A 22,079-nucleotide genomic window follows, 5' to 3' on the forward strand; every position below is an offset into this window, starting at 1 on the left:
ATTTACTCAAAATTGACTAAATGCTGAAATTGAATACTCATGGTTATAAAAATACTAGAAGAAAATATAGAGTTTCATGACATTGGTCTGAGCAAATATTTTTTGGGTATAATACCAGAAGCACAATCACAAAAGCAAAAAGAATTGGGATTACATCAAACTAAAAAGCTTCCACATAGGCAAGGAAACAATCAAGAGAGTGAAGAGACAACCTACAGAATGGGAGAAAATATTTGCAAACCATATATCTGTTAAGGGTTATTATACAAAATACATAAGGAGCTCTAACAACTCAAGAGTTTAAAAAAAGGTTTTTTTAATGGGCAAAGGACCTTAATAAACTTTTCTTAAGGGAACACGTGGAAATGGCTAAGAGGTTTGTGAAAAAATGCTCTGCCTCAGAAATGATTAAGAAAATGCAAATTAAAACCAGAATGAATATCACCACATACTGGTTAGAATGGCTATTATCAAAAAGACAAAAGATAACAAATGTTGGTGAGGATGTGCAGAAAAAGGAAACTTTGTACACTGTTGGGGGGAATATAAATTGCTTTAATCACTAAGAAAAACAGTATGCAATGTCCTCAAAAAAACACTAAACATAGAACTACCCATATGATCCACAAATTCCACTACTGAACATATATTCGAAAGATATGAAATCAGTAGATGCTCCCAGAGTTATGCTGGGACTACATCTCCATAAACCTACCATAAATTGAACATATCATAAGCCAAAAACGCATTTAATACTTCAATAAACCCATTGAAAATCATAAGTCTAACCATAATAAATCAGGGACTATTTGGTATACGGAAGAGATATCTGCCAGCAGTATTCGCAATAGTCAAGATACAGAAACAACCTAAGTGTCCAGTGGATGAATGGGTAAGAAAAATATATACACAGTGAAATACAGCTACACATTGAACATATTATCTAGCCTTTGAAAAGAGAGAAATCCTGTCATTTGCAACCACAACCACGAACCTGGAGAATATTACGTTATGTAAAATGACACAGGCATGGAAAGACAAATATTACATCTCACTTATATGTAGGGTGTAAAAATGTTGAGTTTACAGAAGTTGAGAGTATATTGTGGTAACAGAGGCTGGGGCTGTGGGGAAAAGGATTGGGGAGATGTTGGTCAAAGGATACAAAGTTTCGGTTAAATAGGAGAAATATATTAAGAGAGCTATTATACAACATGATTAATATAGTTAATAATGTATTCTTAAAAATTACTGAGAGAATAGATTCTGTGTTATCACCACAAAAATGATAAATATGTGAAGTCACAGTTATGCTAATTAGCTCTATTTAGCCTTTTCACATACGTGTAACATATTTCAAAACAACATGTACATAATAAATACATCCAGTTTTTAATTTGGTAATTTTAAAAAGTGGTTACAATGGAAAAACAGCAATCAACCAACCAAACAAACAAATGTATAGCATCGGAATAAGAAAGGAAAAGAAATAGGCAAGGTAAGCAATAATTACTTTCTTCATCACAGGGCAATGGGCTGGGCGTCTCCCTTCCAGCATCTCCATTATTCACTTGGACAGCGGCTTGTTTGCAGGACTCTGGAGATAAATGAGATCACAGTTGAGATCCATTGGGGCCTTGCTCTGTCCTATTTCCATTTTGTTAGACTTCACCCTGCTTCTCCTTTCTTTTTATGTTTCTACCTATGCCCCCGTCTGCATATATTGCTGCATGAAGGTGTTTGCACTTCACTGATTCCTGGCCAATCTCTCTTTTCTTTTGCCTTCTGTTTCTGTCTCTTTTCTTTAGTGAGGCTATGCAACTTTTCCCCTTTCTCTTTAGTTTTTCTCTTGTAGCTTTCTTCCTTCAGGTCTTTGTCATCAGTGTGCCAGTGTATCAGGCTCATCAGTATACCAGGCTCTCTCTGTGTCTGTGTGATTTTCCCCTGCTTGTTAAACAGGTGTCTCTTTACATTGTGCATTAGACTCTTCCTCTGCTGCCAGCCAGGGCCCCTTGGCTCCTCCCCATGCATGCAAACCCAGTCGGTCTTACCTGCTGGCTCAGCCTTTTGGGCATATTGTTTATTTGTTTGTTGGCTTCCTAGTGCATCATTTTTGTCACTGGTTGTATCTTTTCTCTTTGCATATATCTGTTCTGTTTCACAGGGGTGCTCTGAGAGTCCGTTTTCAGGTGGGGTTGTACCTAAACCATGTTTTGATTTACAGGTATTTTATTTGTCCCCTGCTGCCCGTCACTCCCCTCCAACCACCACAGCATGGGCCACTGCTGGATGTAAGATCAAGGCACCAAGGCAACAGTCAGATTCAAGCAGATGCAGGCAGAAAATGGTGATGCAGGCAGAAAATGGTGAAGCAGGCACATGGGTAAAACGATCAGGCTCAGGGCAGCAGGAACCAGCAGCAAGTGTGCTTAAGAGGTGTGGGAGGAAGAAACCCTCCTAGGGAACCTAGAGGATAAGGATTGTTATTTAAATCCCAGAAATGGAAAAACTGTCGATGCAAAAACCGAAAATCTGGTCAATCATTAACACAAAGGGGCAATCCCACAGCACATTCCAGAATGGGGCAAGAATAGCAAAGGCTCAAAGAGTAGTAAACAGGAACAAACCATCGTAAGACGGGGAACCCGAACGTGTCCAGGTCAGGCTTCGAAAAGGGTTTTCACCAGTTCCTGGCAGAAAGAAATTAGTTTATTTCAGAAATTGAGGTATGGATCTTGCCATTTCTCCCCTAATCTCTTTGTGGTCTCTGTAATGTAGAAGTTAAAGACCCCTCCTTAGTCACAATGCAGAGCCCATCTGGAGCTGGCAGATGCCACCTAATTACTGAAGTCAGACTCCAGCCTCGACAGTAGGGTGCTGGGTCAGCTGCACCCCTGGCTGACAGGGGCCTTGACCAGAAGATCCCATTGAATGTCCTCTGTGATACACTCTGGTAACTGGCAATGGCAAAGTGAACCTGCCTTTGTCCCCAGAGCTACCCTGCCCAGGGCCCTTAGCTCAGTTTCTTCGAAGTCCTGGTTGCCTTGTGCCCACCCCCTTTTACAACACACCCTCCATCTCCACACCTGTTCACTCTTTCTCATTGGCTTTTCCATGAGGACTCAGTGTCCGAGCAGCCTCTACTTCCTCCAGCTTTTAGTATTCTTTTTTCTGGATCTTTTTGTCTGCAAATATTTTTCCATTTTTTTTTCATTTTTCTGTTTTTATTTTTTTAGATTCCCTGGATAGCACAGAGGTAGGAATGCAGGCTCTGGGGTAGTACACCTTGGTTTTTCCTTGTTCATCTGACCCTAGGTAAACTCTACTTGTGGTATCTCTGGATTTCAGTTACCTTATCTTAGCTGCAAAATGAGAATGTAAGTAATACTAATCTCCAATGGCTGTCATAAGCATTAAACCAGCTCTCACAAAGTAGATGTTCAAAGTGAGCTGTTAATGACATGGTTATTTTTGCTGTCTTTTACTCATTTTCGCTGTTTCATTTCCCTTCCTTCATCCTGTAAGTACCTACATCCTCTCCACATCTGCACCGCTTCTTCTCTGAGTCTCTCTACATGACTGTCTTTCTCTCTGACTATTCCTGCTCTTGAACAACATCCTCACATTTAAATTGGTCCCCTCTTTTGCCATCATCAAGTATCTCCTGTGATATGATAAGAAATATACATTTCAGTCTTCATTCCCTGCTCCTGGCCAGAGCTCCTAAAACCACTGAAACATTTGAAGTGATAATGGTGAAAAGAGCATTTTCTGTTAATCATAACAAGCCCCTTTCAACCAACCCTGAGTTTATGTTAATGCGGTAACTTTTGGAAAGCCCTTGATGGGGGTGGTTGCCAGGGGAACTGAACATGAGATTGGAGGGTTGGAACTTTCAGCCCCACCTCTTGACATCCAGGGAGGGGAAAAGAGGGATGGAGGTTAACTTAATCATCAATTGCCAATGATTTGATCAATCCAGACCGTGTAATGGAACGTCCATAAAAAACTGTAAATGACTGGGTTCAGAAATCCTCTGGGTCGGCAAACACATGGAAGTGCCGGGAGGGTGGTGTCCCAGAGAGGGCGGAAGCTCTGTGCTCTTCCCCATGCTTTGCCCTATGCATCTCTTCCACTGGCTGCTCTTGAGTTGTGTCCTTTATAATAAATTGTCAAATATAAGTCAACATTTCCATGAAATCTACTAGGAAAGTATCAAAGCCAACAAAGGGCTTCTGGGAACCTCCACTTTGCAGGCAGTTGGTCAGAAGCACAGGTCACAACCCGAGACTTGCAACTGGCATCTGAAGTAGGGGGCATCCTTATGGGAATGAGCCCTTAACCTGTGGAGTCTGTGTCAAGTCTGGGTAATTAGTGCCAGAACTCAATTAAATTATAAGACATCAGGTGGCGTCTGCAGAGAATTGGAGAACTGATTGGTGTGGGGTGAGCACCGACATGTTTGGTGTCAGAAGTGCTGTGAATAGGACGGTACAGATAAAACAGGAGCATTTCTTTCCCTGAGAGTCTCCTCTTTGATGTTGACCATGGGCCATGGGATGTGGTTCTTAACCCTTTACAACTTCATGCTGATCCCCTACGGGAATTTTTCTAAATCACAATTACTTCTAGGTAGTTGGTGTCTGTAAGTCTGGCCTACTGACACACTTGGCTCTGATTCCTTCATGGTTATTGAATCAATGATGTCTTGTTGTGGCCACCTCTCCAGGACCCTGCATCTGGTTAGGAGCTCATGTAACTCCCTCCTTGACTTCTCCATAGTCCTTCCACGTGTCTTCCCTGATTCACAGTCTCCACTCAGAGCCTTGGATCCCTAACCTCTCTTAGAAACAGTTTTTACTCTGTCATTTTTACCTTGTTCAAGACTAAGTTGCATGTCAGGCCTCTCCTCCCTCTCTTCTCCCTCACTTTCTTGTAAACGCAACTTGTCTTGGATCACTGAAGAGCGGAACAGAGAAGAAGCAATTAGAGATTTACAGGGTACAGGAACAACGGCTGGAAATCATGCTTTTATGAATTTCCAGTCTTTGGGTGGCTCAGAGCTCAGAGGGTTCCACTTGACTTAAACTTCTCCCATCATCCCCCTGGGACAGAAAAGAGAAGACCCTAACAATGAAACCATTATTGTCCTACATAGCAAGAAGACACTCAAGATTTAAGGCTAAGGAGTAATGAAAACATTGTGAGTTGTATTACCCCCAAAATTGTCAGATGGCAGGGTAGGCATATATCAAGCATAAGGAAGACACTGAGGGATTCCCTGGGGAGAAGGTCTCAAGTCCTAGAGAGATTCCATTATAAAAGAGAAAATCAGCCAGGTGCAGTGGTTCACACCTGTAATCACAGCACTTTGGGAGGCTGAGACAGGAGCAGTCCTTGAGCCCAGGATTTTGAGACCAGCCTAGGACACACAGCTAAACCTCATCTATGAAAAGAAAAAATTAGCTGGATGTGGTGGTGCACAACTATGGTGCCAGCTACTCAAGGGGCTGAGGTGGGAGGGTCACTTGAGCCTAGGAGGCTGGGGCTGCAGTGAGCTGAGATTATGCCACTGCACTCCAGCCTTGGCAACAGATCGAAACCCTGTCTCAAAAAGCATAAATAAATAAAAAATAAATGAGAAAACCCCAACAGCTTTAAAGATGCGGCTAGAAAACAGGAGAATTTTGGCTGAATCGGGTCAGGGAGGATGGACAGTTCCCAAATAAACATAACAGAGGACACAGGGGCAGTTTGTGTGGACTTCATGGTCTGAGAGTCAGCAGCATCTCCCTGAGGGTGAGTGGGCTGCTGCACTGGGTGGGGCAGTGGGCAGTGCTGCCCCAGGTGGGCGACAGTGAGCCTCAGTGCAGGTCACCCAAGCATAAGGAGTGCCAGGAACTAACACGTGAGTTGTGGGCGCTGGGGCTAGGAAGGCGGATCCCTGCAGTCCATGGAGAGGAACAGAGCCCCTCAGAATGTGGGCAGTAAAGGTAGCAACATTCCCTCATCCCCACAGCCTGGACCATCCTGGCTACAAACATAACACTGACTCAAAATTTGTGCCTAGGTATTTGATTTCCTTTACTTCTTCTGACTTGAATGATTTGCTCTAGAAATTACTTTATTCTTAATTTAGATAAGGTTAGTATTGACACAAATCAATAAGCCATATACAACTGCTTATACTTCTTTCCTTGTTTATACACCTGTAGTATCTCTTGATTGCCTAGTAAGTAAATCTCGAAGTCCTTAGCTTTAGATTTCAGACCACTCAATATCTTCCTCCAATTGATTTAAGTCAGCTTCTATACTGCTTCTCAGTCTCAGATTTAGCCAAATCTAATTTGTTCTGTTTTTTAGACACACTTTCATGCTTTTATTCCAGTTCCCATAGCATCCACCCTCTTCAGGGCATGTGCCCAGTTTTCTTGTGATATCCCTATCTCCTATTTGGAGAACTGGGTTGAGATCACACTGTGTGGAAATAAAAAGTTTTCTAGGCAAATTAAAAAAAACCCCAACAACTGGAGGACATCTTTACTGTGTACCATTATAATAGTATAAATTATGCATTCTCAGGAAAAAGGTCAAGAATGAAACCTTTAGTTTGGTATGGCAACAAAAATAGTCTCTAGCAGAGTAATCAGTTTTGTCATTATTAATTAATCATTGTTTCACTCTGTGTGGATAAAGGATTAGCAAGACCACTTCTCCTTCACTGAAGGCAAACTTGCCCCACGGTTAACTTTCTTGCTCATATTCTGGAAACCTAATAAAGATAGGCTTTTTGCAATGTTACTAGGTGAAGGCTGCGGTTAGAAATGACCCATGATTGGTTGACTGGGACTATATAGGAACAAAAAATACCTGTGGGGAAGCCATAGTGTGGTCTTCCTTCAATTGATAACTCTTGTAGCTCAGCTTGCCCCTTATGGGGCTCTGAAAGCTGTGACCATCTAATTGTTATAAGAGACATATACTCCCAAAGGCATGTGGTGCTGAGCCAAGGTGGATCCTGCACCCACAGCTAAGTTGTCACTCAGGGAAGGTAGTAGTCAATTTGGTAGACTGATATGTAGATCACTGCAAGGAATCTCACTGAAGAGAAAAAGCTGCCCTGTTGGGATTCTGTTTCTTACTTTACGCTCTTCTAAGTAAACCTGATGCCAGTGTAGCTCTGGCTGTCTTGTGAGCCTAAATGGCCAGTTAAGCAGACCTCCAGGTATTTGTTTTACCACAGCCATATGCCATGAGCTTCGAGAGGACTCATGACATGTATATTTTGTTAACGACTGTATCCCCACTGCCCCACACAATATGTTACACATGTTAGGAGCTCAGTATATGATTATTGAAAAAAATTGGCACTGGAAATCAAAAGGTAGATAATAAACCTAATTACCATTTTCGAAGCTTTTATAAATGTGAATTAAATCAGGGTATTCCTGCAAGTTGACGTCACTGAATAGCGCATCCAGAACTGACAGGTTAAATGTCTTCTCCAGTTCACTGAGGACATTGTACACCACTCTTTGTACAGGGACCAGGTTTCTACAAGAATCTTGAGAATCCTTAAAAAATATTGAATGGAGAAAACATAAATACAGACTTCCAAGTTACAGAAGAGCTTTAGAAAGGAATTCTATGGTTACTGTATTCTAACTCCTCTACAGAGGTATTTTCAAGTAAAGTTTTATATTTTTTACCTATTTGTATGGTCAGTAATGAAGGAAGTAAATTCCTTCTCCATAAAAATACCCACTGATGAGCCTGATCGCTTTACTCTCATTTACATTGGATGTAAAAAGGAGCAACTTTGAAGGATAAAAGTGGGCTCAAAGTCTTTTAATAGCTTGATCCATATGTTTTTGGGATAGGCATAGCAGGCAATTGATGAGTGGCTGTTTTGTTGACTGGACAACCCCTGCTCTTCCCCCAAGACTTATCTGGCCTGAAGGGCTCAAGGAAACCAGGTACTAGTCTCCCCTTGCTGTGAACTTGGCCACAGAGGAAGTATATTCATAGCCAAAGAACACTCACTGCTCTGTATCTCCAACAGGGCCTATGGATGGAATTTACCCATATTCCAAGACTACAAAAGTGTACAAAAAAGGAAAAAAAAGAAAAAAATGTGTTGGAGAAAGTATAACAAGCATCTTCTCACCAATTTGTCCTCTCTAGACACCAATTTCCTATGGGTTTTAATGTTCTCTGATCTAGGTATTTTAAATTGATGTTAATTGAAAGAAAATGCTGTGTTAATTACTATTTCAAGTAAAACACTTAGTTAAAATTATTTTAAGTTTTAGTTTATGTTACAGTGCATGAATTCTACAAAACATTGTACATTAACGGAGAACACCTGTTTCTGTTCCAGTTTCACCAGGTCCATTCACCCCAACTTCAGAGGGCACCACGAAACACCATTTCCTCAGCTGGAAGCAGGACCATCAGTGACCTATGCTTCTCCTCTCCTTTTCTACTTTAAAGGAGCACTTACAGAAATCCTTGAAAAAGTTCCTCACTCGTAGAAGACCTGTCAGTTAGCAAGTTGTAGCCTGAAGTTTGGGTCTAGGATATCAAAGCATAACTTACTTTGGGGCTGGTTTACCAGTTTGTGACATAATAAACTTTACTTACTTCAAACATTTTATCTGTGATGAGTTCACGGTCATGGAGGCCCTCAAGGAATGGAAATGTCTTTTTTATTGCATTTGAAATCTCCACCTTATATCTTTTGAAGTGCTTGAATAGAGTGTCACAGAGAAGCCTCTCATCTACATCCTCGTCTTCTGTTAACACCCTAGGGAAAAAAGGGCACCATGTGAAAATGGTCATCAAGATTCTGAGATGTTTGTGGAGACTGTAAGACTTTACATATAAAGGACATGCTATAAAGAACCAACATATATAAAATAGGTGGTTCTCAGTAGAGGCCGTAATAAATGGAATTGAAGCAACAAAAAAGATGTAATAAAGGAAATGGAGGTTGTGAAAGACTAATATAGAGGATTGAAAATGTTCAGTCTAAACTGAACAAAGCTATTGTAAAGACAACTTCACCTAACTGTATATGGAATCTTTTTTTAAATAAAAATTAAACTCCTACAGAATCTAGATGGTGTAAACAGGTCATCCACAGAGAAATGAAAAAAATGAAATAAAAATAAAATCTAACCTTGAAAATGCATCTTAATTAGCAACTAAGAGAACACAAATCTGAGAAAGATAAAAATAAGATGTCTCTCTCTAATCTGTGGTTGTTAAGAAAGAAATATCATCCCATATCATAAAATTAATTCATAAATAATACAATGCAGTTTAATAATAATAATAATAATTATACCACATTATTGAGAATTTCATGAGAATATCAATGATATCTCATAGAATGTCTGATTCTACTTTCTGTTAATATAAATCTGTCCAAATTATTGTTATATATGGTGAATCGTTTTAGGCATCTGAATTTCAGGAATTGCTGCTGTTTCCTGTGAATGTAGTTTTAAAGTTGAGTCCCTAAGTCTGGTTCTTAGCTGATCACTTTATTGCTCTGATAATGTTTTAATCAACATCTCAGTATTCCTTAGTGTTATGAAAACTTATGAGCCTTTCCTTCCCAACCAGAAGAGAATTATTAGCACTTTCCAGTATCTAACATGAGGTAGAAAACAATAATGGTACATTATTGTTTTGAATTTCTGAAAGAAAAGTTAAAGATCACTAAAATGAAAACAAAGGAATTAGATTCACAATGACAAAGAAAATGGCAGGAAACAATGAGAGGATAAGAGATTTCAGATAAAATCCTGAAGGTGAAAAGTGGTCAGAAAAGTGCTAGTTGCAATAGTAGGTAAAGGATGGATGCTCCCAGAGGTTAGGAAAGCAATCATGGTGCCCTACAGAATTTGTAAGAAACGGTTTCTCAGCCCACAGTGCAATCAAGTTAGAACTCAGAATTCAGAAACTAACTCAGAACCACACAACTTCATGGGAACTGAACAACTGGCTCTTGAATGCTGACTGGATAAACAATGAAATGAAGGCAGATATAAAGATGTTCTTCGAAACCAACGAGAGCGAAGACACAACATACCAGAATCTCTGGGACACATTTAAAGCAGTGTCTAGAGGAAAATATATAGCAATAAATGCCCACATGAGAAGCAAGGAAAGATCTAAAATCAACACCCTATCATCAAAATTGAAAGAGCTAGAGGAGCAAGATCAAAAAAAAAAAAAAAAAAAAAAAAAAAAAAAAAAAAAAAAAAAAAAAAAAAAAAAAAAACTCAAAAGCTAGCAGAAGACAAGAAATAACTAAGATCAGAGCAGAACTGAAGGAGATAGAGACTCAAAAAACCCTTCAAAAATCAATAAATCCAGGAGCTGGTTTTTTAAAAAGATCAACAAAATAGACCACTAGCCAGATTAATAAAAAAGAGAGAATAATTAAATAGATGCAATAAAAAATGATAAAGGGGATATCACCACAGATTCCACAGAAATACAAACCACCAGCAGAGATTACAACAAACAACTCTATGCACATAAACCAGTAAACCTGGAAGAAGTGGATAAATTCCTGGACACTTGCATCCTCCCAAGCCTAAACCAGGAAGAAGTCAAAACCCTGAATAGACCAATAACAAGGGCTAAAGTTGAGGAAGAAATTAATAGCCTACAAACCAAAAAAAACCCAGGTCCAGATGGGTCCACAGCCGAATTTTACCAGACATACAAAGAGGAGCTGGTACCACTCCTTCTGAAACTATTCCAAAGAATCCAAAAAGAAGGAATTCTCCCCAAATCATTCCATGAGACTGACACCATCCTGATACCATAACCCAGCAGAGACTCAACAAGAAAAGAAGACTTCAGGCCAATATCCATGATGAACATAGATGCAAGAATCTTCAATAAAATATTGGCAAACTGATGGCAACAGCACATCAAAAAGCTTATCCATTACGATCAAGTAGGCTTCATCCCAGGGATGCAAGGCTGGTTCAACATTTGCAAGCCTATAAATGTAACTCACCACATAAACAGAATGAAAGACAAAAACCACATGATTATCTCAATAGATGCAGAGAAGGCCTTTGACAAAATTCAACAGCGCTTTATGCTAAAAACTCTCAGTAAACTAGGTATTGATGGAACGTATCTCAAAATAATAAAAGCTATTTATGACAAACCCACAGTCAATATCATACTGAATGGGCAAAAACTGGAAGCATTCCCTTTGAAATCTGGCACTAGACAGGGATGCCCTCTCTCACCACTCCTATTCCATATAGTATTGGAAGTTCTAGACAGAACAATTAAGCAAGAAAAAGAAACAAAGGGTATTCAATTAGGAAAGGAGGGAGCCAAATTTTCTCTATTTGCAGATGACAAGATTATATATTTAGAAGACCCCATTGTCTCAGTCCAAAATCTCCTGAAACTGATAAGCAACTTCAGCAAAGTCTCAGGATACAAAATCAATGTGCAAAAATTGCAAGCATTCCTATACACCAGTAACAGACTTAAAGAGAGCCAAATCAATAACAAACTGCCATTCACAATTGCTACAAAGAGAATAAAATACCTAGGAATACAACGGACAAAGGATGTAAAGGACCTCAAGGAGAACTACAAACCACTGCTCAAGGAAATAAGAGAGAACACAAACAGACGGAGAAACATTCCATGCTCATCGTTAGGAAGAATCAATTTCATGAAAATGGCCATACTGCCCAAAGTAATTTATAGATTCAATGCTATCCCCATCAAACTACCTATGACCTTCTTCACAGAACTGGAAAAAAACACCATAAACTTCATATGGAACCAAAAGAGAGCCTGCATAGCCAAGTCAATTCTAAGCAAAAAGAACAAAGCTAGAGGCATCATGCCACCTGACTTCAAACTATACTACAAGGCTACAATAATCAAAACAGCATGGTACTAGTACCAAAACAGAGATATAGACCAATGGAACAGAACAGAGGCCTTGGAGGCAAGGCCACATGTCTACAACCATCTGATCTTTGACAAACCAGACAAAAACAAGCAATGGGGAAAGGATTCCCTGTTTAATAAATGGTGTTGGGAAAACTGGCTAGCCATGTGCAGAAAGCAGAAACTGGACCCCTTCCTGACACCTTACACTAAAATTAACTCCAGATGGATTAAAGACTTAAACATAAGACCTAACACCATAAAAACCCTAGAAGAAAACCTAGGCAAAACCATTCAGGACATAGGCATAGGCAAGGACTTCATGACTAAAACACCAACAGCATTGGCAACAAAAGCCAAAATAGACAAATGAGATCTAATTAAACTCCAGAGCTTTTGCACAGCAATAGAAACAATGATTAGAGTGAATTGGCAACCAACAGAATGGGAAAAAATTTTTGCAATCCACCCATCTGACAAAGGGCTAATATCCAGAATCTACAAAGAACTAAAACAGACTTGCAAGAAAAAAACAAACAAACCCATTCAAAAGTGGGAAAATGATATGAACAGAAACTTTAAAAGAAGGCATATATGAGATCAACAAACATACGAAAAAATGCTCATCATCACTGGTCATTAGAGAAATGCCAATCAAAATTACATTGAGATACCATCTCACGCCACTTAGAATGGCAATCATTAAAAAATCTGGAGAGAACAGATGCTGGAGAGGATGTGCAGAAATAGGAACACTTTTACACTGTTGGTGGGAGTGTAAATTAGTTCAACCATTGTGTAAGACAGTGTGGAGATTCCTCAAGGACCTAGAAATAGAAATTCCATTTGACCCAGCAATCTCATTTCTGTGTATATATCCAAAGGCTTATAAATCGATCTATTATAAGGACACATGAACATGAATGTTCATTGCAGCACTGTTTACAATAGCAAAGACTTGGAACCAACACAAAGGCCCATTGACGATAGACTGGACAGGGAAAATGTGACACATATACACCATGGAATACTATGCAGCCATAAAAAATTATTTTGTGTCATTTGTAGGGACATGGATGAACCTGGAAACCATCATTCTCAGCAAACTGACACAAGAACAGAAAAACAAACACCGCATGTTCTCACTCATAGGCGGGTGTTGAACAATGAGAACACATGGACACAGAGAGGGGAGCATCACACACTGAGGTCTGTTGGAGGGGAACTGGGGGAGGGTCAGCGAGTGGTGTGAAGTTGGGGAGAGATAATCTGGGGAGAAATGCCAAATATAGGTGATGGGGAGGAAGGCAGAAAACCACATTACTATGTATGTACCTATGCAAAAATCCTGCATGTTCTTCACATGTACCTCAAAACCTAAAATGCAATAAAATATATATATTTTTAAAAAAGAAACAATGGAGATTTGAAGGGAGATACAGAGCCAAAAACTGATGTGTTCTTTGAGAAATGAACAGAACAGTGTATGCCTTACCTGTCAATCCACATGCTGACCACATGCAGCCAGGCAGCCTCTCAGGGGCAACCATTGCTGTCATTTCTTCCATCATATGTTAATACTGCCTGCTACTGGATTTTGTATAAATGGGATAAAACAGATATATGCTTTTGTGTCTGCCTTCTTTTGCTTATCATTCATGTTGATGTGTTGCACAGTAGTTCATTTTTATTGTTGAGTGGTATTCCATTGTGTGAATCTACCACAATCTGCTTATTCATTTTTCTTGTTCATGGTCATTGGAGTTTATTCCACTTTGAGACTAGTATAAATAAAACTGTTGCTCTTGTGCAAGTCCTTTTGTGGCGATATGTTTTCATTTCTCTTGGGCATGGAGTGGAATTGCTGGGTCATTGTTTAAGAGTATATTTAACTATTTTAGAACATGCCAAACTGTTTTTCAAAGACTATCAGAGATAGCCTTTCTAGTTTTAGCCATTCCAGTGTGTGATGGCTCATCTTAGCTTTAATTTGTATTTCTTTAATGATGAAATAATGTCAAGCACAGTTTCATGCATTAATTGGCAAAATCTGTTCAAGTCTTCGGCCCATTTATATTACCTGGTTTTCTTTTATTTAGTAATGGGTAGGTGTATTTAAAATATATTATGAATAGAAGTGTTTTGTCTGATTTACGTACTGTGAATATTTTCATGCAGTATGAAGCTTCCCTTTCATTTTCTTAATTATGCCTTTTGATGGGAAGAAATCTTTAATTTTGATGAAGCCCAATATATTATGTTTTTATGATTAATGACTTTAGTGTACTGTCTAAGAAATATTTACCTACTCCAAGGTCATGAACATATTCAAAAAAATTCACAATATAAGCATGGATTTATATCTGTACTTTTTATGCTGTACCATTGATCTATTTGTCTACCCTTATGCTGACAATATTTTGCCTTAAATATCATGGTTTAACGAGTCTTGAAGCCAATTAGAAAAGATTGTCTTGAATTTTCTAGATTCTTTGCTTTTCCAGATATCTTTTCAAATCAATTTGTCAATTTCTACAAGAAGAGACTTCAGGAATTTTTTGGATTTGAATTGAAGCTACAGATAAATTTGGGGGAGCTGACTATAATATTGAGCTTCCAATCTGTTAACATTGTATATCTCTCCATTTATTTAGATGTCTTTAATTTTACCCAGCACTGCTTATAGTTTTCAGGACAGAAGTCATGTACAACTTTCATTAAATTTATTTCTCTCCAAAAACCTATTGAAATAAAAATTAAATTAAATATTAAAAATAATAAATGTATTCCTAGTTATTTTATTGTTTTGGAGTGACTTTAAGTGATAATGCTTTTCAAATTCCTCTTTACTGTTATATGGAAATATAATTGGTTTGAAACATATTAACCATGAATTTATGGCATTGCTAGATTCCTATATTAGTTCAAGTAAATTATAGATTTCCTTTGTCATTTAAAGAAAATAAGTATATCATCAACAAATAGACTGATTTACTGTTTCTTTCCAAAAAATTTTTTCCTTTATTTGGTGTTATTTCACTGGTTAGGAGTTTGAATACAATGTTGAAGGGAAGTGGTGAGAGTGGACTTCTTTGTCTTATTTCCAATTTTAGGGAAGAAGCACTTAACAGCACGATTAAGAGTGATGTTTGCTATATCTTTATACATATTCCTGCTTCTTTCATTCCTTTCTTCCTTCCATCTTTCCTTCTTTCTTTCCTTTCTAAAAGATTTGAAAATAACTACTAATTGAGTAAAATTAGGCCTTATAAAACTTTATGTAACACTGAAAATAAAAATAAAAAGCAGAGATAGGTTGCATTTTTAGAGAGAGATAAAACAAGGAAAACAATGAGTTGTGAAACATAAAACAGGAAGTCCTAGACAGAGCAATCAGACAAAAGAAAGAAAGAAAGGGCATCCAAATCGGTAAAGAGGAAGTCAAACTATCACTGTTCACTGATGATATGATTGTATCTTAAGATGCAGAATTCAGTAAAGTTTCAGGATACAAAATCATTAGTAGCACTGCTATACACCAGCAATGACCAAGCTGAGAATCAAATCAAATCCCTTTTACAACAGCTGCAAAAAAACAATCAATCAAACAAACAAAAAACACTAAAAAACAAAGCAAACAAAACAAAACAAAAACCGTAGGAATATACTTAACCAAGGAGGTGGAAATCTCTATGAGGAGAACTACAAAACACTGCTGAAAGAAATCATAGATGTTACAAGCAAGTAGAAACACATCCCATGCTCATGGATGGGTAGAATCAATGTGAAAATGATCATACTGCCCAAAAGCAATCTACAGATTCAATGCAATTCCCATCAAAATACCATCATCATTATTCCCTAAACTAGAAAAAAAATCCTAAAATTCATATGGAATCAAAAATGAGCCTGCATTGCCAAAGTAAGACTAAGCAAAAATTCCAGAGTCTATAAATAATTCAAACACATCAGCAAGAAAAAATTGAGATAACCCTATCAAAAAGTGTGCAAAGGATATGAGTAGACAATTCTCAGAAGAAGATATACAAATTGCCAAGAAACATGAAAAAATGTTCAACATCACCAATTATGAGAGAAGTGCAAATCAAGACCACAGTGCGATACCACCTTACTCCTGCAAGAAAGACCATAATCAAAAAATAAAAACATGATAGATGGTGGGGATGTGATGAAAAGGAAACGTTTTTACACTGTTGATGGGAATGTAAGCTAGTACAACTGCTATGGAAAAGAGTATGGAGATTCTTTAAAGAACTATCATTTGATCCAGCAATCCCACTACTGGGTCTCTACCTAGAGGAAATAAATCATTATATGAAAAAGACATTTGTACACACATGTTTATAGCAGCACAACTGGCAATTGAAAAAATATGGAATGAGCCTAAATGCCCATCGATCAACAAGTAGATAAAGAAAATGTGGTCTATATATACCGTGGAGTACTACTCAGCCATAAAAAGGAATGAAATAATGGTGTTCTCTGCATCCTGGATGGAGTTGGAGACCATTATTCTAAGTGAAGTAACTCAGGAATGGAAAACCAAGTATCATGTGTTCCCACTTGTTAGTGAGAGCTAAGCTATGAGAATGCAAAGGCATAAGAATGATACATTGAACCTTGGGGACTCAGGGGGATGGATGAGAGGGGTGTGAGAGATTAAAAAACTACACATTGAGTATCGTTGGGTATAGTATACTCTACTTGGGTGATGGATGTACCAAAATCTCAGAAATCACCACTAATGAACTTATCCATGTAACCAAAACCACCTGTTCCCCAAAAACTATTGAAATAAAATAAAGGTAAAATGGAAAAAATATGAAAAATTATTCAAACAATGTAAAGAAAAAATAATATTTCAATAATATTGCCTTTCAAGTCAATATGAATAATATTGAAAAAGAATCATCAATATCAATATTGATGATATTGAGGTTGATTGGAACCAAAGAGAATCCAACTAAAGACACACTAAGACAAAGTGATACAAAAAAATATTGAAATTGAAAATAGGCAAGTTATGGTATGAAACTGTAAATAAAACAAAAAGCAAGACTGTTTCCATTTAATGTCAAATCAAAATTTAAGAAACAAGTCATGGGACAAATGTTTTATTGTCAAAAACAACCTCTAGTTTTTGACTCTTTACATATAAAAAAATGGACAAAGTATACAGGTGCTGAATAAATTAATAAGAACCATTTATTATATAATCTTGTGACTTAAAAATAGAGAATACATATTTCTCAATATCCTTGAAGTATATATCAATATTGAGCATTATCTTGGCCACAAAAGGAGTCTCAAAAAGTTATAATCACTAGAAGTGAAACAGACTTCATAAAGAAAATAAATTACTTAAGATTTTAGAAAACAAAGGAAAACAAACTGTGTTGGATCAAAGATGAAATAAAACTTGTAGTTAGAGGTTATTTAAAACCAAGAAGAAAGAGAAAACTAATGATAATAAAATTGAATGAAACAAAGAAAGTTCAACTTTAGAAAGTCTCTATAATATTATATCAATAAATAAAAGGAGAAAACATACTTGAATATATTCACAAATGGGTTTAAAAGGGAATTTGAGAAGTCCTAGCAACTATTTTAAAACAATTAAAACTTTTTATGAAATAAAAACTAACACAACATGAAGTCTCTAACATCAGCAAATGTTATAGCAAACATCAACAGTGACTTCTTTTAAATAGAAAATAATATGGGGCTGTCTACCATTGCCACTGTCTTTTATGTGTGCATGTGTGTGTGTGTCTGTGTGTGTGTACACATACACATATTTTAGAAGCTTTAGCTAATGCAATAGGATATGAAAATAAGATAACTGGTATAAATACTAAAATCGTACACAATATTATATTTCTATAATTATATATGTAGAAAACCTAGAGACCTGATAAAATTCATAAGAACTGGAAAAAGAATTTGCTGAGGACTATATATTAGTCTGTTTTCACACCGCTATAAATAACTGCTTGAGACTGGGTAATTTATAAAGGAAAGAGTTTTAACTGACTCACAGTTCAGTGTGGCTGGATAGGCCTCAGGAAACTTACAATCATGGTGGAAGGGGAAGGGGAAGCGAGGCACCTCCTTCACAAGGCAGCAGGAAGGAGAAGTACCAGGTGAAGAGGGAAGAGCCCCTTATAAAACCATCAGATCTTGTGAGAACTCACTCATCATCACTAGAACAGAATGGGGTAAACTGCCCCATGATTCAATTACCTCCACTTGGTCTCTCCCTTGACACCTGGAGATTATGAGCATTACAATTCGAGATGAGATTTTGAGTGGGGACACAGCCAAACCATATGAGACTATGAATAAAAAATAGATATATAAAACTTATAGCTTTTATTTGGAACAGCGTAAGTTGAAAAAAATATTCAGACTCAATAGCAAATACACATGTACATATTTAAGAATATCTGAAAGATATGAGACATATGAAAAAAACTATAAAAATCTTATTGAAGAAAATTAAATAAGATCTAAATAAATCGAGATTATGAAATGCCTCCAATTAGAAAAAAAGGTAATAATTTTAAAACATCCATTCTTCTCAAGTTATTATGTAAGTATGGTGTACTTGCAACCGGAAACCCCATGAAACCTGGATAAAAGCTTCCTGCATTAGTTTGCTAAGGATAATGGCCCCAGCTCCATCCATGTCCCTGCAAAGGACATGATCTCATTCATTTTTTATGGCTGCATAGTATTTCATAGGACATATGTACCATATTTTCTTTATCCAGTCTATCATTGATGGGCAATTAGGTTGATTCCATGTCTTTGCTATTGTGAATAGTGTTGGCTGCATGTTGTAAGTGGGAGCTAAATAATGAGAACACAGGGTCACATGAGGAGGAATAACACACACTGGGGCCTGTTGGTGGGTGGGGGTTGGGAGTAGAGAGAGGATCAGGAAGAAGACCTAGTGAATGCTGGACTTAACACCTGTGTAATGGAATAATCTGTGCAGCAAATCCATGGTGATGGCACACTTTTGCCTATGTAACAAATCTGCACATCCTGCACATGGACCCCTGAACTTAAAATAAAAGTTGGAAAAAAAGCTGAATCAAATAATGCAAATACTTAAATGACAGAACAAATATCTGAGTCAGACAAGAAAAATTTGAGAAGAGAATAGTTGAAGGAAGATTTTTCTTAATAGATTTGAATTGTTTCTAAAAAGCAATACAGATATAAAAGAGTGTAGAAAAGCATTTTCAACATATATGACAAAGAGTTAATATATCTGATATTAATAGGCAAAAAGTATAGTTTATTAATAAAAAGTAACAAACAACCCCTCCAAAATAAACCTGAATAGGCAACTTAAAGAAGAGAAAATGAAAATGTTTAATAAACATATGAATACATAAAAACTAAAACATCAGTGAGAAACCATTGTTCACCCATTAGATGGGCAAACACAAGTTCATTAGTGACACTATGTCACAAGGGAGAAGATTCAGCAGACACTCACTCATCACTGGTGTGAGCATGAATTACTATAGCCTTTTCAGAAAATATTTGGCAACATCTATTAATTTTAAGATATACTACAGACTGACCCAGCAGATCCACTTTTGGAATCTATCCTATAGAAATAAAAAGGCAACATGAACCTTATAAAAACAAGAACTGGGGGACTTTCAGTGCTCCTGATTTCTTCAATAGTAAAAGCCAGATCTTTACACTGTTCAAAGGGTCTGAAATGATACATCCTTTGGTCCTCTCCTTTTGCTCACATCTGTCTGGCCACACTCACCTCTGCTGTTCCTTGACTACACCAGACATTCTCTAGCCTTAGGGACTTGACACTGGCTATTTTCTCTGCTTAGCATAGATGCATATATCTATGTAGTGAACTAACTCCCTCGTCTCTTTTAGATTCTTGCTTCACTATCCCTTCCCAATGAGGCCTGCTTTGACCAACCTATCAAAAAATCAAAATCACAATCCACCTAGCCTGCCCCCATATGCCCAAGCCCATAATCTGCCTCTATTTCTTTTTCCCATGCCCTTACTACCCTCTAACATACTAAATGAATTACTTGTTTATTTATTGTTTATCATATTCTTTATTGTCTCTTTTCTCCCCCCAACAAAAAATATATATATATACTATAAGGGCAGAGATTTTGTCTGTTTTGTCCACTGAATTTTTGCATATCTGACATATACAAGGTGTTCAATAAATATTTGTTGATTAGATGCTCATAAATGCAAAACTTTTTTTGAAGCATTGCTTTTTCCAGCAAAAAACTCTCAGCAACAACACATACTCCTAAACCTGAAAACAACCTAATTGTATATTCAGCTGAATGGTTAAGTACATTGTTGTAAATATACACTATTGAAATATTACATAGCTATTTAATTCTAGTAATTGGGATAGATCATAGTTTTGTTGTTCAACGAAAACATCATGTAGAGATCAATATATTATGATCTCATTTTTATATAAATTAAACTAAAAAAGTCTTTCATTTGTATATAAAATTCAGAATAAATGTTAGGAAAGGCATGGAACCACTATACCCCAGGTGTTAACACTGGCTTAGTGAATAGTTTCAGGGTTCTAACAAGGTCCCTTCAGATCTTTCTTTTGCCATTTTTTAGGTAACATCAGAGAAAAGAAATAATAAACAGAACAAGACTTTTGAGTAAGTATATTTAATATTCCCATAACTTATTCAATGATATTGTTTCTGTAAAACGAGCAACTAGGAAACTTAGAAATTTAAAAGTTGAGTTTGCAAATTCAAAAATAAAGGTAAAAAAATAATAAAACATTTAAAAATAAATTGAACAAACAGAATGTAAGACTTGTATACTGAAAATGGCAAAACATTGCTGAGAGAAATTAAGATCAAAATAAATAAAGATACCCATGTTCATGGATTGAAAGATTCAATATGTTTAACATAGCAATTCTCTCCAAATTCATCTAGAGACTCAATATGATTCCTATCAAAATCCCAAACGGTATTTTGCAGTAACTGATAAGCTGATCCTAAAATTTACATGGAATTGCAAATAACCCAGAATATCCAAAACAGTCTTGAAAAAGAAGAAAAAAGTTGGAAGACTTATACTTTGTAATTTCAACACTTATTATAAAGCTGTATGAATCAAGGCAGTACTAGCATAAAGATATATAATGATAAATAAAACAGAACTGAGAGTACAGAAATAAATTCTCTGTCTTTGGTCAATTGATTTTTAATGAAAATGCCAAGGCAATTAAATGAGGAAAAGATAGTCTTTTCAACAAATAGTGCTAGCACAACTGGATAGACACATGCAAAAATATGAAATTAAACCCTTACCTCATCATATACATAAATCAACTCAAAATAGATCATAGATATAAATGTAAAAACAGGGCTGGCTTTACGAGGATGCATCCTGTGCCGTCACAGAGTCTGTGCTTAGTTTAATGTTCTGCTTTCACTGTTTTGAAAACCTTAATAATTTGGGAACAAGAATCCCTCCAGTTTCATTTTTCACTGGGTTCCCAAATTATGCAGTAGTCTTATAAAACAGCAAAAATGATAAGACTTTTGAAAGAAAATACAGACAAAAATCTTTGTGACTTTAGGTAAGACAAAGAGCTACAACAAAAGCATGATCCTAAAAGAATAAATTGATAAGTTGAAATTTAACAACATTTAAATATTTTGTGCCTCAAATGTACCATAAATAGAAAGAAAAGATTAGTCGCAGTCTGGGAGAAAAATTAACCAATCATATTTTTAATAAACTACTTGTATTCAAATGTGTAAAGAATTCTGACAACTCAATAAAAAGACAACCCAATTAAATATGGGCAAATAGTTTGAATAGATATTTCTCCGAAAGACACATGGAAGATAATAAACATGTGAAAAGATGTTCAATATCATTAGTCATTAGAGAAAAACAAAATCAAACCACAACAAAATACCAAGGTACATCCATTGGAATGGCCACAAAGACATAAAATAACAGGTTTAAACAAAGATGTGGAAAAACTGGAACCCTTACACATTGCTGTAAAATGGTCATTGGAAATAATGTAAGATAATTTTTTTTTTTTTTTT

General features: G+C 36.8%; 1 protein-coding gene across 11 annotated transcripts in view; it reads right to left on the bottom strand.

Annotated features, from left to right (window-relative positions):
* Positions 1-22,079, bottom strand: part of LOC108304765 (nuclear autoantigen Sp-100) — a 112,972-nt gene that overhangs the window by 71,322 nt on the left and 19,571 nt on the right. For 8 of the 11 annotated variants that reach the window (XM_017529065.2, XM_017529060.2, XM_017529062.2 and 5 more), the window contains exons 2-7: positions 8,644-8,806; positions 7,406-7,574; positions 4,876-4,959; positions 2,628-2,690; positions 2,052-2,201; positions 1,514-1,597 (exon numbers count right to left, since the gene is read on the bottom strand). In XM_017529065.2, coding sequence (XP_017384554.1) covers positions 1,514-1,597; positions 2,052-2,201; positions 2,628-2,690; positions 4,876-4,959; positions 7,406-7,574; positions 8,644-8,806 — 713 coding nt within the window. The remainder of the gene's footprint in view (positions 1-1,513; positions 1,598-2,051; positions 2,202-2,627; positions 2,691-4,875; positions 4,960-7,405; positions 7,575-8,643; positions 8,807-22,079) is intronic. The other 3 variants (XM_017529064.2, XM_017529066.2, XM_017529067.2) reach the window with 3 other exon arrangements.

This window comes from Cebus imitator, unplaced genomic scaffold (assembly GCF_001604975.1).
Source record: "Cebus imitator isolate Cc_AM_T3 unplaced genomic scaffold, Cebus_imitator-1.0 Scaffold57, whole genome shotgun sequence".
NCBI classification, from domain to species: Eukaryota; Metazoa; Chordata; class Mammalia; order Primates; family Cebidae; genus Cebus; species Cebus imitator.